Raw genomic sequence first — 15,857 nt, 5'->3', positions numbered from 1 at the left:
TTGGAGGCAGTGTGAGCTGATTAAACATATAAAAGCAATTGAAGGAATGAGGGTGGTACGCAAAGAACCTTATTTAAAATACTTATTTTCCTAGGGGATGGGCATTAGTCTGGGTCAGGGTCAGGCTAATGGCTCAAGCTGCCTCCCCTGCTGAAAATGGGGAACAGCCAGGAGCTCTGGCAAGTGATGCAAAACCCAAATGGTCAGCGTAGGTCTCACTTTAACTCAACGTATATATCTATAACTTATAAGTCATTTGTCTCAATGATTATTTTGGGCAAGTTTTCCATGGACGTGCTGCTCTGCTTGTTGATAGTGGATTTTTAACTCCCTACCCATTTATTTCATTGGCTGTCCCAGTGACTTTATGTAATGCTGTGTTTGTTATTTCCTTATTTGTGTTTTAAAAAAGATTGTGCCCTTCTGTGCCAAGGAGAGTACAGGCTGCTGGCAGCGTGATAGCTTATTTTTGCATCCTTGTTCCTTTGGTTTTGGCTAGTGATCATCACTAGCTCCACAGTGCCCAGGGTGACGTCTGAAGTATCAGCCAGGTTGCGTGTCTTTACCCTGCTGCTTCAGGCATGTGTTAGATGTGGGTGGCCTCTGGCTGGCACTGGCCACCAAGCTGGAAAGCGCAAGAAGTTTTAAATAGCAAAAGTAGATGCAATAACAGCTTCTAGCTCACCCAAAATTGCAGTGTGTAGATGGAGGCAAGAATGAACATGGGCACGGTAAAAGGGAAAAGTGACATATCCCTTGGTATTGCTACATGGACCGAAATGAATAAAATACAGTATTTTGAGAGGAATGCATGTTCAAGTGAAGAATGACCATCATTGTAGCATCCTTTACTTTATGGTTAGAGAAATGTAAAGTGCTCTTCCAGTCTTAAGCAAACAGAAGACAAGAGTTCCCAAGCTCTGTGTTTGTATAGTTCCTTTCTAGGTCAGTGCATCACCTGAAGAGAGGGGATTTGTCTAGTGGCAAAGTATTATCGATGTTGTGACCATGGCTTGCCATCGTATTTGAACAGCTAGGTGCAAACGGGGAGAACAGAGGGAAATGTGTGTAATCTGTATTATAACTCCCAATCATAAAGTTGTCTTGTAGAAATAGTTGTGTTGCTTTTCTGGGTGAGAATCAAAAACTCGTTTTAAAAAAAGCTGTATGTTGGGCTCTGGTGTCCTTTGAGCTGTGTTAGCTGTTTGGATATGTCAGGTACAATCTGCAAATGCTGTGATGCTGCTCAGGTGGCATTGCTGGTGCAAGCTCTTCCACTGCATGAGTTGGTGATGTTGTATTACTGGTCTTAATCTGACCAAAGTCCCATATGATGCTTCTCCCTTTCCCCCCTGCTTGTTGCTGGAGGAGTGGCCTGGAGCCCCCCATTGCGTTCCTTCTTGGCAGCAATGTGCTCTTAGATAAGCTGAAGTCAGATGTAACACCGTGCCTTTGGCTTCGGCCAGGGGCGTATTCTGCCTGCTGAGTTACCAGCAGCATGTGTGTGCTGGTACGGAGATGTGATGGACTCTGAGATCTGCATGGGAAGTCTTTCCATCCCCTGGCACTCAACCAGGTCAGAAAATGGGCTAATGCAGCCCCCAGCTGCAAACCGGTTGCTGGGTTGTGTCTGTGCTAAGCATCCCTGGATAAACACTCCAGACAAGATGATTTGTGCAGCTGGAGGCATGCAGGCTAGTTTTCCAGTACCTGGCATACGTGGTTGGATAGTTGTAAAATTCCTGCTCAGCCCCAAACAAAATCGCTATAATGATTACTTTCTGTTAGTGCAAGTCAGTGCTGGGCCAGGCTGATGCTTTGAGCTGGGTGGGGAGGAAACTCCTGAATACATCCTGCAAACCCAATTAATCAACAAAGTCTGATCGTAGCCTACACCAGGGGTTTTCTTGCAGCACAGGTGAGTATAATTTACTTTCCATCATTGGCTACCTTCCTGTTACAGCCTGTTCCTTTGCCTCCAGGCTGAGACACTGCCTGATCCAATGGAACTTGCCTTTCCTCTGTGTGCAAAGACCCCCTGCACTGGTAAAGGACAGTGCCTCTGTGGTACCAGAACTGGAAAGCTTACCAATTTCTCATTTCTTTTGCAGTGAGCTGTGGAGAAGAGAGACCCCACCTACGGGATTGCCTTCTGACTTGCCCTTTCTCCCAGCTGTTGGTGGTGAGCATTCCTGTGCCACAGGAGCGGAGGGGAGAGCTGCTGCACAGAGCTGGAGCGGTGCAAATGAGGTCAAAGGGCATTTGACCAACAGCTGAGGGTTCTCCCTTCTCTGCGGAACAGAAAACCAACTCCTGCCAGGTAGATGAACATAGGGGAGAGGACAACTCCAGCTGAACTGATGCATCTTGGCACCTGATATCAGGCTCAGGTAAGGGCTTGGAGCCAGGTTGCACTTCCATGCTCCATTCTTTGAACTGGCAAACTGGCTCTGGAGCAGGTGAGAAGTACCCCGACAGCCGTCATGTACTGTCGATACACAAGCTAATAAATTGTCAGGATTGTGTCAGCGATGATACTCGATGCTCTGGTTTGTTTGGAAATACTGGTGGCATCAAAATGAGTTGCAGTAGGGCTTCTCACATGAGTGTTCCCAGTACCTTTGCTAAGGGAAGTGAGTGTGTTTTTATCCAGCACAGCATCCAGTGCGGTTTCAGATACAAGGCAAGTTTACTGGGTCTTCTGAATTTCTGACATCTCTGCCACTCATATAAAGTGATCTGTGGGTACTCAAAGACCTTGAGACAGTTAAAATATAATTCTCCTTGCAATTTGGCTGGCTTAGTGCTCCTTGTACTTCTTTTTTTTTTAAAAAAAAAAAACAACAAAATCTTTCTTATCTGCTCTTGAGTTTGTGTCATAGTCAAGGAAATAAACATGCAAACAGGATCTCCTGTATTCTTAGCTCATCCTGCTTGAGAGCAGTTTCATCTTTGCGGTCATAATTCACTTTGCAAGTCCAAGTCTGATGTCCTTTTTGGTAGTAGGGTTGTGAATGAATGCTGTATTTGGACTAAGACTGGTGATGTGCAGTCCAGTGAGGTGGTGTTATGAAGCTGGTGCCTGGCCAGGGTGTTTCCAGTCTGGTTTTGTTAATGAGAGAGGAGCTGTGGATGGAGATCAACAGAAGTCCTCAAGTCCCTGATGCGAGTGCATTGAGTGTGTTGTCCATTTTGGAATTGAATTCTGTGTTTCTAGTAAAAATACTGCAGTGGCTGTGATGCCGGAAGTTGCTGGTCTTGTAGCAAGACCTTGCCAGCAGCTTGACTTCCGTGTGGGGAGCCAGATCTCACAAAGCAGAAGCTGTGCCTGCAGCCGGTGGTGTGTGGCCGTCACTTCCTCCTGCAGCCCATCACCTCCTGAACATGCAACCCTGTGTATTGATGCCCTTCTGCAAAAGCCTGCAGCTTCTTCTGGATGTCTTGGGAGTCTTTGAGGTTTCCAGGGAGCGGTGACCATGCCATTGAAGCAAATGCAAAGCTGTGCTTGTTTGGGCTGTGCTCAGTAGGTATGTGCTGTGGTGTAACCCTACGGCTTTGCTTAAGCGCCTGAGAGAAGAGGCTCTGATGACAGCTCCCCTTGGCTCACAGCTGCTGACTGTGCCCCCAGCATGACAACAGGCAACCAGGACAGGGAGTTTGCTGGATTCGAAACATGCTGAGGTGCATATTTCATGCACTTAAGAAAAAACATGATAGATTTTGTTCAACTTTTCACAGCTTGCTTTAGCTGTTTTGTAAGCAGACGCTTGCACTGCTTTGTGTGGTTGGGTTTATTCCAGGGCATGCAAGCACACAAGTTGCTGTTAAAACTTTACAAGAGAGAGCAGTGCTTTACTGAGAAGTGGTGCAGGCTGCCGTTGTGCCTTATGCGAGGTTCTCCCCTCTTAGCAGTTGTTGTATAAGCATTCCCACTTGCATCAGTGTATAAACATTTCCTTTAAGCTTATTCTTCTTAAAGGAAAAATTGTAGGCTTATACCATAGATGGGTAAAGGTACTAAAAGCTTCGTTAATGTGTGCTTTTAAAATAGAATGTGAAACAGGAACAGCAGCTAATTGAGTTTCAGCAGTAGTGGATGTTATTGTAGTAAGTAAGTACCTTTTTGACTTTATTCCACAGCTTAGTTTCAGTTTCAGCTACAGGCCGGCGTGATGTTTATGTGTGTCAAAATTTGTTGTCCCCCTCCTCCTTTTTTTCCCCTCCTGACAGCAGCCTCTATAAGTAGATAGTTGGGCACATTCAGGACTCCAATGCACCTTCACTTAAACTCCTTTCTCCTTTTTCATTGACCTTCTGTTTGCAATAGCATGCTGAAAAAAAAAAAAACAGGTATGTTTCCATCTGCTTGGGTGCAGCTGGACAGAAGAAATTTACAGTGCTGTGAGAGGTCATTGAGGCAAAAGTGCTAAGTTTTGCCCTGGAGATGGATTTGCCTTTGGTTCAGATGGGTTGCTTGGTAAGATCACCACAGCTACTCTGTTCCAAAACTGGGAAACTGCCTTCTTGCCAAGGTCCCAACAGCAAAATCACTTTTGCGAAGAGGGCTTGGAGGAGTCAAATCTAGAATCGAGGTTGCAGTGAATTTCTGGAAGGACGTGTCAAGACATGCTGATGTGCAACCACCTGCAACACTCTGCACCACCTGTCAGCTGAGCCTTTAATGTCTCAGCTCTAGTCCTCAGACCACATTCATTTGCATTTTTGATAGACTAAATTCTTTGTACAGGTCTCACATGCTGGTGAAGTTTAATGGAAGTTTGTCCTGTTTCCTATAAATTGAGCAGTGGGCAGAGGAGGACCTGGTGGTTAGCAAAAGGCTGCAGATGTGGCCTTGGCAAGCAACATCTGTGCAAAGAGATGGCAGTGCCTGTGTCTTCTGCAGGTACCAGCACGGAGTGAGCAAACTAGTCAGGGTTATTGCTAATGGGTTTATAAGTGGGAGACATCACGTTGTGGTTGGGAGCAGCAGGAGATGTGTATGCGGTTCCTCTTCTGGGCAGTGAACAAGGGTTGCAACATGCAGGCTGGGTGACTGGTGGCCAGAGGTTCCCATGCTCTGAGCCAGGCTGGTCCTGGTGGGTACCAGCCTGCATGGGCTGGCAGGAGCTAAGCAGATCTTACTGGAAAAATGTGGGACTTTTGGGGGAAGTTTATAACAGTAAATATGATTTATGGATAACAATTTTGCGCCACATCTTGGATGTTTGACACAAGAACCTTCTTTCCACTTCCAATAATATAGATTCCACCTTGCAAATTAATTTCAGGAATGTTATCCTCATCCAAAATGTGGATATTTTATTTCAGGCTTGCTAATGGCCAGACAGTGCTCAAAGCACATGGGCAGTAGCATGCATTGTCATTAAGCATCTTTAGGCTTACTATTGCTGGGAATAATTTTTACTTCCTTAAATTGTAAACTGGAAGCTTCAAATTCTAGTGTAAGATGACAGATTGTGGAGTTTTTCAACTTGTTCTTTTTGAAAGGAATTAGTTAATAGCTTTGTTTTCCAGTTAGATTTAAATGTGCATGGCTTGGGGGTTTCTGTTGCTTATATAGGAGTAAATGTATCTAATACTGTCCTCATGTTGTTTACATTTTCTTACCATTTTGGTTCATAGCTGCTTCACCTTGTGTGTTTGTCATAAGGAAAAAAAAATCTGTTCGCTGCAAAAATGCAGTACTCACAGGAGAAGATTGCGTGGCAGGTTTGAGAAAGTCATTTGAGTAGGGTATTACAAAAAAAGAAAAAGGTATGTGGAGAAGCGTGGTGGGTACGTGTTGTGCCTATTTATAATAGCCTATTTATGTCATGGCAGAATAATGTGTTTTGTCAAACTCTCCCGAAAATTAATATCTTGGTAGTTTTCACGTACACGAGGTGTCATTTCCCTCCAGCAAATGTTGTAAATTCATGGTGTCCAACTACTCTGGAGTTTGAGTATGCTCAGAATTAAATATTAGAAATACGCATATTCAATATCTATACTTAACATAGGCTTTTACAGAGCAAAACTGTATTCTGTTCCCTCTCCAGAGTACTTTGAAAATCACCTAGTCAAGCACAGCATTGCTTTTATACTCCAAAACACAGCAGCAATGCAGTCAGATGCTGAGGCTGGTGCAGCCGCTTGCCATCTCTACCCCTCTCACTGCCATCAACCTTTTTCTCTGCTTTCAAGATTTTTCCTAAATTTGGTCTTTTGTGCTCTTATAGTAGAAAGAGAAAACATATGTGCACATTCCAGACATGGGAAACAAAACTGGCTGCTTTGCACCAGTTTCTGGCTTTAGAGAGGCTTTCGCAGAGGTGGATGCCAAAATATATGTGGTCTTGCTGCTCTCTTCTGCTATGTAAAACCCCCTGTGTTACCAAGTCACTCTACCTCTGGTTATGCTGTTACAGAGTGTGGTCAGAGATGTTCAGAATAACTTCCACTACATAAATGTCTTGAAAATTTGTCCATTTAATTTGATGTACAGTTTATTTTTTCTCCCCAGTCTGCAGAATATTTTATTTTTAGCAGCATGTAAAGGACCTCATTTGAATTCTTTAGCCCCATAACAACCAAAAAACATCAAAAGTGAGGGAGTGAATTTGCCTTTGAGTTAAACTTCACAGAAGAAAGATGTGGGAAGGAAAAGATGCAGATATATTAAATGACACCATGAAGCAGTCACTCAGATCTTGCTACTTTGAAAAATGAAGCTGCGATTAACGTGTATTGAGCAAAATTAATGGGAACATTTAAAATAGGAGCCACAGCTTATAAAAATTAGAGAACAGAATACACAAAGTATTTCTATCCTTGCTATGTTTTGATTAGGGAGTCAGTAACAGGGAAAGATGCACCCATTCCTGCCATGAGTTTGAAGAGTTTGTTTTTTTCCAGGGCCTGTATAGATGAGCATAAAGCAGTGACATGCCTATGCAGTTGATTGATAACATCTTGGAAGAGCTGCCCTGGTAGCCCTGATTATTGTGTATGGTTTAATGTTTCTGTCACTGGTGGCAACTGTGTGTGTTGGCTGATTTCCCTCATTCTTCATTGCAAAAGATAGGTCTCCCAGCGTCTCCATCCACACCTGAAAGACACCGTGGCAGCAAACAGGTTGCATTAAGGAGTTGATAAGAAGAGGCAAATAATCACTTATAGACATCCAAAGGTGCAGAGAAATGAGCTGAGCCTTGGAAAGTGCTGATGCTCATCAAATCTCTGTTACAGCTTGACAGGGAGGATGCTCCTTGGAGCTTCTATAAGACCACACTCGGGTCATATTTGATGTGGGAAGTTACCTTGCTCATATGTATGTAGGGGGGATAAGCAGAGCAGTGGGCACAGACCTCACAGAGCTGGACTGGGTCTTGTTTAGACCAAGAATGGGCCATCTCAGAGTATATGAGGATCATCTTGCTGCTGCGTTGTTTTTCTTTTGAGGGCATTTGTAGAAGGTAATCATCTGGACAGCAGTTTACTTGTTGCTTGCACACTTCAGTAGGCAAAAACTTGTTTCTCATTTGATGTTAAACCAGCCTTCAGATGGCTCTACAGAGCCTCTCATGGCTTCACATCCATAGCTGAAGGCAAGAGCATGTCAGTTTGCTGTCTTCCACACGAATGCTGTGCAGCATCCAGCTGGTGTGCAACCTGTGCAATACAAAGGCTCTGTATCTAGTTGCCATGTCTTGATTTATAAGCACAGTGTGTTTTGTACCAGCATGTGTGTGCCTAAGAACAAAGGCGTGATGTCTTCCAGCAGACAAGATTCCCCCTTGCTCAATTTCAGTTGTGTCCCCATATAGAGAGTGGAGAGCTGGGAGTCATGCTGTGTGCAGTAATCTCTGTGCACACTTTGTACTGGGACTTTTGAGCCTCAGCCGATTTTAGCTGTGGGATACAGCTGGAAGCTACAGTTGTCAGCAAAGGTTTTTCCTATTAGCACTTTCCTAAAACATTTCCCACATTGTGTGCACATTAACTTTTCTCTTTTCCCTCTCTTTTTTTTTTTTCTCTTTTTTTTTTTTGCCTTACAGCTTTTGACATGAAGAAAGATATAGAGTCTTTAATAGCCCAGGAAAAAGCAGAGATCGTTGCCAAGTATGAGAAGGTACCAACCTCCTGTTTCTCCCCAACATGCTGACTAAGGCCAAAGCTATTTAATTGATTAGGAATGCTTCAAATAAGAGCTTTTGCCTCCTTGCAGGCATTGTCCCAATAACCCCTAAGCCATTAGGCTTGATGCCAGCTCTCCCTGCTTGCTTCTGCCTGCATATCCCCTCTCACCACATCCCCAGAGTTTCTTGTGGATCCTGTGTAGGCTCAGCAGAGATACCAAAAGGCTCTGTTAACACCACGGTGACTTATGCCTTACAGCACTTATTTCTCTGATGTACAGCCCTCCCCAGCCCATGGCAGAGGCACACCAGGGATGTTGGGTAGGCTGAACTTGTGCATTTTTTTCATGCCTGTGATTTTGCCTCTTTAGAACAGGTTTTGGGCTCCTGGTTCTATGCCTTCTAGAATACAGGGAAGGAGGGATGCAGGCACTGGAGGGTGGGCTGTGGGCACTGGGGTATTCCTAATGCTGGGCACTGGGGTATTCCTAATGCTGGGGCTGATGCATGCCCTTTCTGCTTTCAGGGCAGGCAGGAAGGAGCTCAGATTGATCTGTGGGAAGATGCCAATTTCACGCTGTACAAAGTTACAGACCGCTTTGGATTCCTGCAGTAAGTCCTCCTGCCCTCTCCTGTCTTCTATGACCCATGTGTCTGTGCAGACCATACATCTGCTCTGAGCATGGCAGACTCAGTATCTTTCCTATAAGCTGCTCTGTGGCTTGGCTTGATCAGTTCCAAATGCAAGAGGAAATACTAGATGTGTCTCCTCCCTCAACTACACATGTTCGAACACTCTGATGCTTTGAATATGCAGCAAGGTAAGGCTTATAAATGGTTTCCCACCACAAGCCTGGTGTCAGAGGATGCAGGCTGGTGCTCCTGTGCCTCTGTGGAGACCCTCAGTGTGTCACAGAGGGAGAGACGTCTCATGTTGCATTTGCACCTAATGAGTCAGGGAGGAGGAGGAAGAGGTGAGACAAGCTATCTGATTGTTCTTGGTTCCCTTAGGAAATCCCCATCTTAAGCAAGGTGCAGATGAATTAGGTACACACCCTGTGCCTGGGAAGAATACTTAAATATTTTTATTCCAAATCCAAACATAAAGTTATAATATTAGGTGTTTGTGTGCAGGAGCAGGGTTTGAAGCAATTGCTGTCCAGAAATCCCTGATCATTTGTATATTGAAGAGGAACTTTATACCCAGGATTTCCAGCAGTGTCCAGTGCTTGATTACCCCCCAGCAGCTTCCATAGAGTGGTGGGGTTCTGCATGGCACTTCCTCTACCTGTTCCTCATTGGGGACAGCTGTAGGAAAGGCAGGAAGACCCCAAGCCAGATTTCCTCAGCTGCCTGAGGCGGTCCCCGAGCTGCAGCACCCTGCACTCTTCTGCACCCTTTCTTGCCCATAGAGTAACTGGTGACGCCTTGCTTTTCCAGCGAGCAGGAGCTGCCGACCTGCACAGCCTTGGAGGAGAAGGTGAGAGTTGCCAGCTCTGTCATCATGGGTATCGGATCCTTATCACACCAACTGAGAAGGGAACGGTTTTTGAGGAAACAAATGTGCAAGCAAGAGCAAAGCAGGCATCCAGCGCCCACTGGTCACTGCTACTCGTGCAGAGGTGGGAACTCTGCACAATGCCCAGCTGTTGGAGATTTTATTTTGCTGGGTCAGGCACCTCCCCTCTTCCATGCTGCACTGAGATTGCACCTTTTAAAGTGATTTTGGACTTTTCCCTCTGCTTTGACACAGTGTACAGTGGCTGCAGCTTGAAAAGGGGATTGCATGTGCAGGGGAAAGCAGTGGAGCATCTCCATCCTCATCTCCCCTGAGCTGGGAGCATGTCCTCTGTTAGGACCCTGCTTACTGAGGCTACCTAGCATCTCATTTCTGTTAATCTGACGGAACGATATGATTTGAGGCTGACTGAAGATTTTTGTTGTGATGAAATACTTTTTTGAAAATGCTTTCTCTATATTAAGCCTGGGTGTCTCATTGTTTTCACTAATGCTGCTTTAATTACCGTGGGATAAAATTACCAGTTCCTGTAAGCACCCGGGGGTTATTCCGATCCCAAATATGAGGTCTTTGCATAGACATTTAAGTCTAAAAAGGAGGAAGTTTTGTGTTTTCGGGAGTTTTTTTCTTAAAAAGACTGGGGCTTTTATTTTAAATTTGTCTTGTCTTTGTCCCTGTTGCACCAGCAAAAACAGCAGGAAATCGAACGTGTGGACAAGTGGCTAAAGATGCTGAGGAAGTGGAACAAATACAGGAATAGTGACAAGGTAAGGAGGAAAAAAAAGAGTGCGTGTCCAGAGGAATGGGAACAGTATATCTTTCCAATGAGTCAGGCTTTCAAATACTTGGTAGAGAAACTGTAGACCACTGGAAAATATTGCCTAATTCTACATATTAGTCTTTAATATTTTAAATCTTCCCTTGAAGTTGCTGGGTTACCAGATGAGGGATAAATTCTGTTCTGACTAGCATAGTTTGGACTAGAACTGCTAACATAGCAATTCTGACTGTTTCCCTGTGCAAGCAGGAGCACAGCAGAGATATTTGAGTGTCCAGCTGGATCTCTGTTCTGAGAGCAGGGGAGGTTCCATGCCACAGGTCACTTCTGTGTCTCCACCACCTGGGACTGGCATGGGAAATGTCACTGATATGGCCCAGCTATGTTTCTCATAGTTTTTTTTTTGAAGGAGAGTTATTGGTCTAGGACACCACCCAGATTGTATATTTTGCTCCTAGCTGTACCTGTGAGAAGCCCTTCAGGTGCTTAGGCATTATGATTGTATGCACCCATCTGTGGAAATCAGGGATAGAGACACGGACCTTGTGTCTTGCCTTTAGTGTTCAAAATTAACTCTGCACGAAATGCCACTGCAAAACTGAGGTGTTTTTAATAGATAATATTTGTAATGTGTTCCTATTACAAAATTATTTAAACAACCCCCTTTAAACCTAATGACAGGACCATTGCTGGGTAAGCAGAGGAGCATCATGCCTGACCTGCTTTGCTTACAGTACTCTGCACACAAGAGGACTGAAGCCCAACATCACCTTGTTGCCATACACTCTCCAGCCTCCTTATTTGAAGGAGAAGGGTGTTTGGCTGTATTGCTTCTAGTTCCTGCTAACAGACCTTGGGAGAAACTTGAGCTTGGGTTAAAAGGATGGTCAGAGGATATCTGCATAGCTACAGGAGAAGACTGAGCAGAGCATCCCCCCACCTGGCCATCCAGAGTGATGTCAAGTTCACCCAGACAAAAGCCAGCTATAGTCTTCTCTTTAAAATAAAGAACAGAACCAAAATCTTATATTTGTTACAGCGAGGATGGGGTGGAGATGTGCTTGGGGTTTTATAAGCCTTCTATTTTCTTCAGGGTGTTTCTAGTTATTTTGTTCATCAGTGCTGCTCCACGGGCAAAAATGGAGGCTCTCCTGTGGCTTTGGTTTTTCTAATTAGAAGTTAGCACTAATTGGTTAGTGGTCTTCTGGGTAAAACACTAAATTCCAGTATAGTGCAGAGAATTCTTTGAGATCCTGAAGGATGTTTGGGATGGGTAATGATGAATGTTTTTGGCACACCTTGACTTCCCTGGGTCAGCTGGTTGGGACAGACAGGATCCTCGGGGAGGGGTGTGTGGAGTCGTAGTGACTCCCATCTGTCTTGGATTTACCCTGATAATTAGCAGGTGTATTAAGCACACTGCAGACAATGTTGCTTAGGTCTGCTGGATAGCAAGGGGCTAGACTGGCGAGCAGGTTTTGAGGGTCTTTGGGTCAGAAGATCACGGAGCTCTTGTAATGGAATAAATGGTGGTATTCATAGAAGCCTGTAAATGGATGATGACTCTTGAGCACAGACATGGCATTGTCCCTGTATTGAGGGACTAGAAATAGGCATCCCTGCTCCCAGCAAACAGGGGAGCGGGGCTTGGCCCCAAGCAGGAAAAGGAGCAGTCTGGTGACACTGAGGAGTAGAAAGGAACTTTGGTTTCAGTCCCATCCAGCCTAACACCCTGCTGCCTTGTGCTAGTACAAGTGCAGGCAGGAAGGTCTGCACATCAGAGCAGCCACGCAACGTTAAGTGCAAAGACCCTGGGAGGCACAAAAAAGTGCATTTTAAAAACAAAAAATTAGGTTGTATCATTGACCTGGATATGCAACCCCATGCTCTTGTGTTGGGAGTGTGGAAGGTGCTTGGAGATTCCTGCTGCAACAGCTGGGTGCAGCTCAGGTTTCAAGGACCTTATGCTGGGATCAGTCATCCTCTTCAGATGGTTACGATTGTTTTTCTAGCTAAAGCGAATGTGACAAGCCCTTGATCTGATTTTTCTAAAGTGGAGTGGGTTGGTTTTGTTCTCTCTCTGAGCACTCTGGCTGTCACATCTGCATTTGCACTTTTCCTTCAAGTTTCTTTTTGGCCCTTTGCTGATGTGATGGAAGCCTGAGCGTCAAAAGACAGCAGCTCTGTGTTATTTTAATAAAGTCTAGGATGTCATCTTTGAAAAAAAGACTCTTACTGAAGACAGGAGCCTTACCTTTGATGTTCAGTTTGATAGACTCTGCTTTGTTAGAGGGAAAAAAATCTTGTTGCAGGAACCCCAGGCAGTTTTACAGGGAAGCTGCCCTGACTTTGGCTCTGCTGAAGTGATGTAGAAAACCTGTCTTTTTTTCCAGGCTGAGGCTTAATGGACATGAGGGTCAAACTTCTGGGTCCCAGTTTTCATGTGCTGGAGTTGGCAGACAGCTGACCCTATGAAGGGCTTATCAAGTAGGCTGTCATGTTTTGAAGCATCTTAGTACCTGATTGGGGTTGAAGTTCTTGTCCTAGCTTCTGTGTTAGGAAATCTCAGCAGGAGGAGGGAGGTTGTGTACCCATCCAGGGTACTGGCCCTAAAGCAAACACCCATCACCATTCAGTGGGCAAGAAAGCAGCTTTTTCAGACCTTCAGGATGAGCCATTGCTAGAGTGTGGCATGTTTGGCTTTCTGTTCCCTCACCTGCTGCCAGTGTGTATCCATATGTGCTTCTGATTACAGTATGGCTGTTGTGGCTGTCACAAATTATAGGAAATAAGGCTGGAAAAAACCCTCAAGAGGACAGCCTCTTACAGTCCCTAGCCCAGGTCTAGTTATGCCTTAAAACATTCCTAGCACAACCTGTTTCAGGATGAGCAACAAATAGGATTATCTTAATTAAAGTCGTGTCCCTGGGGTTCCTTGTGCTCATCACCACATCAGATCTGCCTCTGTTCTAGACATATTTTTTAGTGATCTGATTTAATTTCAGTAGCAATATCAACGAAAAGTGATACCAGCACAATTCCTGATGGATTAGGTTAGACTGATGCAGTAGTACCTTTTTCTGGCTGTACTCCCACAAGGGAAAGGATATGAAAATAAAGGAGTCCATGTAAGGACCACACTGCTTTGCAGTATTAAGGTATATCAAGCATGCAAAGAAGTGTGATACTGTGTAGTTCAGGGTTCAGCACAGGAAGGCTCAGGTGGTGTCTGTCCTCTTCACTGCCATTTTAAACCCAAGTTTGAATTCCAGTGTGACTCTGCTTGGGAATGTTAGGAAGTGGTTGGTGTCATGTAAGAATATACACAGTTGAGTCAGCACAGTTTTGCAGAGAAAAAAAGAGACTGTTCTGCGTGTACTCTATAGCTGGATAATTTATTAATCATAGCCCTGAAATAAGTGGATTTCAGCCAGAAGTATCAGTCCTTGAAAGAGGACATGACCTCTGCGTCAAGGCTGCTTCTTGCTCCTGACCATGTGGGATGGGACCTTTAGAGAGGGATGTCTTCTGCCAGGGATATGTGTCTTGTAGGCAAAGCCTGTCTTTGTGCACAGGGGTAGCCTTGTCTCTGCTAAGGTCATAGGAGTGCAGGGTGCTTAATCCAGTGCATGCCAACAAAGCAGTTAAGGCTTGAATCAGGGCTCTGTGTGGCCTGACACAGACTTCCAAGAGCAAATAATCTGCTAATGCTGGGGAGAGCCAGGAGATGTTTGTTGTGGCAGGGTCGGCTGAAGTCAGGCCTCCTGCCAACAAATGCCATGGAAAAAAAAGGGAGTTGTGCCTGGGAGATGCAGGGTGACATCTGCTGCTAGATTTTGCCATTTTGGAAAGGCAAGTAGCATTATTTTCTCTTCCAAAAGTCTGCTTTGTTAATAAATGTAAATGCCCACTCACAACTCATCAGCTTTAAATTTTCAATTTGCCTGTGCTTTACTTCTGAAACTGCCGCAGAGCTTCTGGCACCCCATATCGCACCGCCAAGGCTCCAGCTGCAGGGACAACATGCGAGTTTGGAGCAACCATTATCCATACAGAAAGAAAACCATGCACAGCGAAGTCCATCCTACCAAGTGCATTGCACAGCCACATTATCAATCAAAAAGAAGTCCTCTGGGGTGGTGGTGGTCATGGCAGTGGGTTCACCCACCGCTATAGTTGAAGATTTTCACAGCCTAGCTCCCCTGGGTCATCGCTGCTGGAGCAAGTGAAGGATTCCTTCCTCTCCAGAGGGATCACTCTTTGAGCGCTGAAGGAACTGAGGAAGGAGGGCTGCCCCCCAGTTTAGGGTGTTGGAAACATATGTTGAGTATATGGATAGATTTTAAAGTGAAATTGCCATGCACACTCAAAATTTGGGCATTACTCCTGCAGACTCTCCTGAGTTGACCACGTACATGTTTGAGAAGCTAACTTCTTCAAAATGTGAAAGTGGGCCGAAATATGTATATTCTGCTTTACAAACCCAACTCACCCCTCTCAGACCTCTTTTAACTTCAGCATTAAAGAACTTTACAGTTACTGCAAAAAGACTTCCTGTATTTAAAGGCAGTGAGTCCACCCCTCTAATTAAAGACCTGAAACACTTGGTTGTGTACTTCTCAGAGGAGATCTCTGATGCAGGAAGATGGAGCTCAGGTCTGTACTTCTATAGTCTTCCCCATCCTATCTACTGAAAAGAATGTACATGGGAGATCAAAGGTGGGGATGGGGTGACAGTGGCCTCTGTGCCACAGGCTTTATATGTTAAAGCCGAGAGAGGGAAGATGATCCTATGGCAAAAACCGGAGGAAGTTTTAGACACTGTGGGTTCAGTCCTTGGCTTAAACATGACCATTCTTAACAGCACCTTGAGCTGTTGCTTTGACCACCAGCATTGCCACTTGTGAAATGGAATAATGTCTGTTCTTCCTGCTGTGTGTTGTTCTGTCTGTCAGTCTGCATGGTGCATGGTCTAGGTGCTCTCTTCCCGTCCATAAGGGCTGAGTGATTTATAAGAGAGAAAAGGAGATGGTGATCTTGAGGGTTGTTTTTTCTTCTCTCATGGAGCAGGAGTTGCCATCACCTGCTGCCTTCTCTCCATCAGTTCATCCCAGCATAAATGCTGCTCTTAATGATGTTTTCCCTGTTTTCCTTTAAGTTGAAGGAAGCAGTGGAGGAAAATTGCTCATTTTTCCTTCATGTGAGTCACAGTTGGAATCCCACTACTGTCACATCTGGAGGTGGTGGGAGGAGAAGAACCCTTGGTTAAATAACAGGGAGGCATTTCAGTTCAGTTCCACCATGTTTTGTAACTCCTCTGTTCCTGCCACTGTCTTGCAGAGAAAATAATTAGAGATATTTACTATATGCCAGTCAGGGTTGCAGTTATTAAAGTACAATACCAGCTCTGGTAATTCAAAAC

At 44.9% G+C, this 15,857-nt stretch overlaps 1 protein-coding gene across 8 annotated transcripts in view; it reads left to right on the top strand.

Annotated features, from left to right (window-relative positions):
• LOC104068987 (USP6 N-terminal-like protein) overlaps nucleotides 1-15,857 on the top strand; it is an 84,040-nt gene that overhangs the window by 49,323 nt on the left and 18,860 nt on the right. For 3 of the 8 annotated variants that reach the window (XM_054068254.1, XM_054068252.1, XM_054068253.1), the window contains 6 exons: nucleotides 2,112-2,182; nucleotides 2,303-2,390; nucleotides 8,058-8,131; nucleotides 8,665-8,750; nucleotides 9,579-9,618; nucleotides 10,344-10,424. In XM_054068254.1, the coding sequence (XP_053924229.1) occupies nucleotides 8,066-8,131; nucleotides 8,665-8,750; nucleotides 9,579-9,618; nucleotides 10,344-10,424 (273 nt within the window). In that variant the 5' untranslated portion in view covers nucleotides 2,112-2,182; nucleotides 2,303-2,390; nucleotides 8,058-8,065. The other 5 variants (XM_054068250.1, XM_054068251.1, XM_054068249.1 and 2 more) reach the window with 3 other exon arrangements.

Source organism: Cuculus canorus, chromosome 5 (assembly GCF_017976375.1).
Source record: "Cuculus canorus isolate bCucCan1 chromosome 5, bCucCan1.pri, whole genome shotgun sequence".
In the NCBI taxonomy this organism is placed as follows: domain Eukaryota; kingdom Metazoa; phylum Chordata; class Aves; order Cuculiformes; family Cuculidae; genus Cuculus; species Cuculus canorus.
The sequence above is the reverse complement of the archived record's forward strand: the minus strand, read 5'-3'. Positions and strand labels throughout refer to the sequence as shown.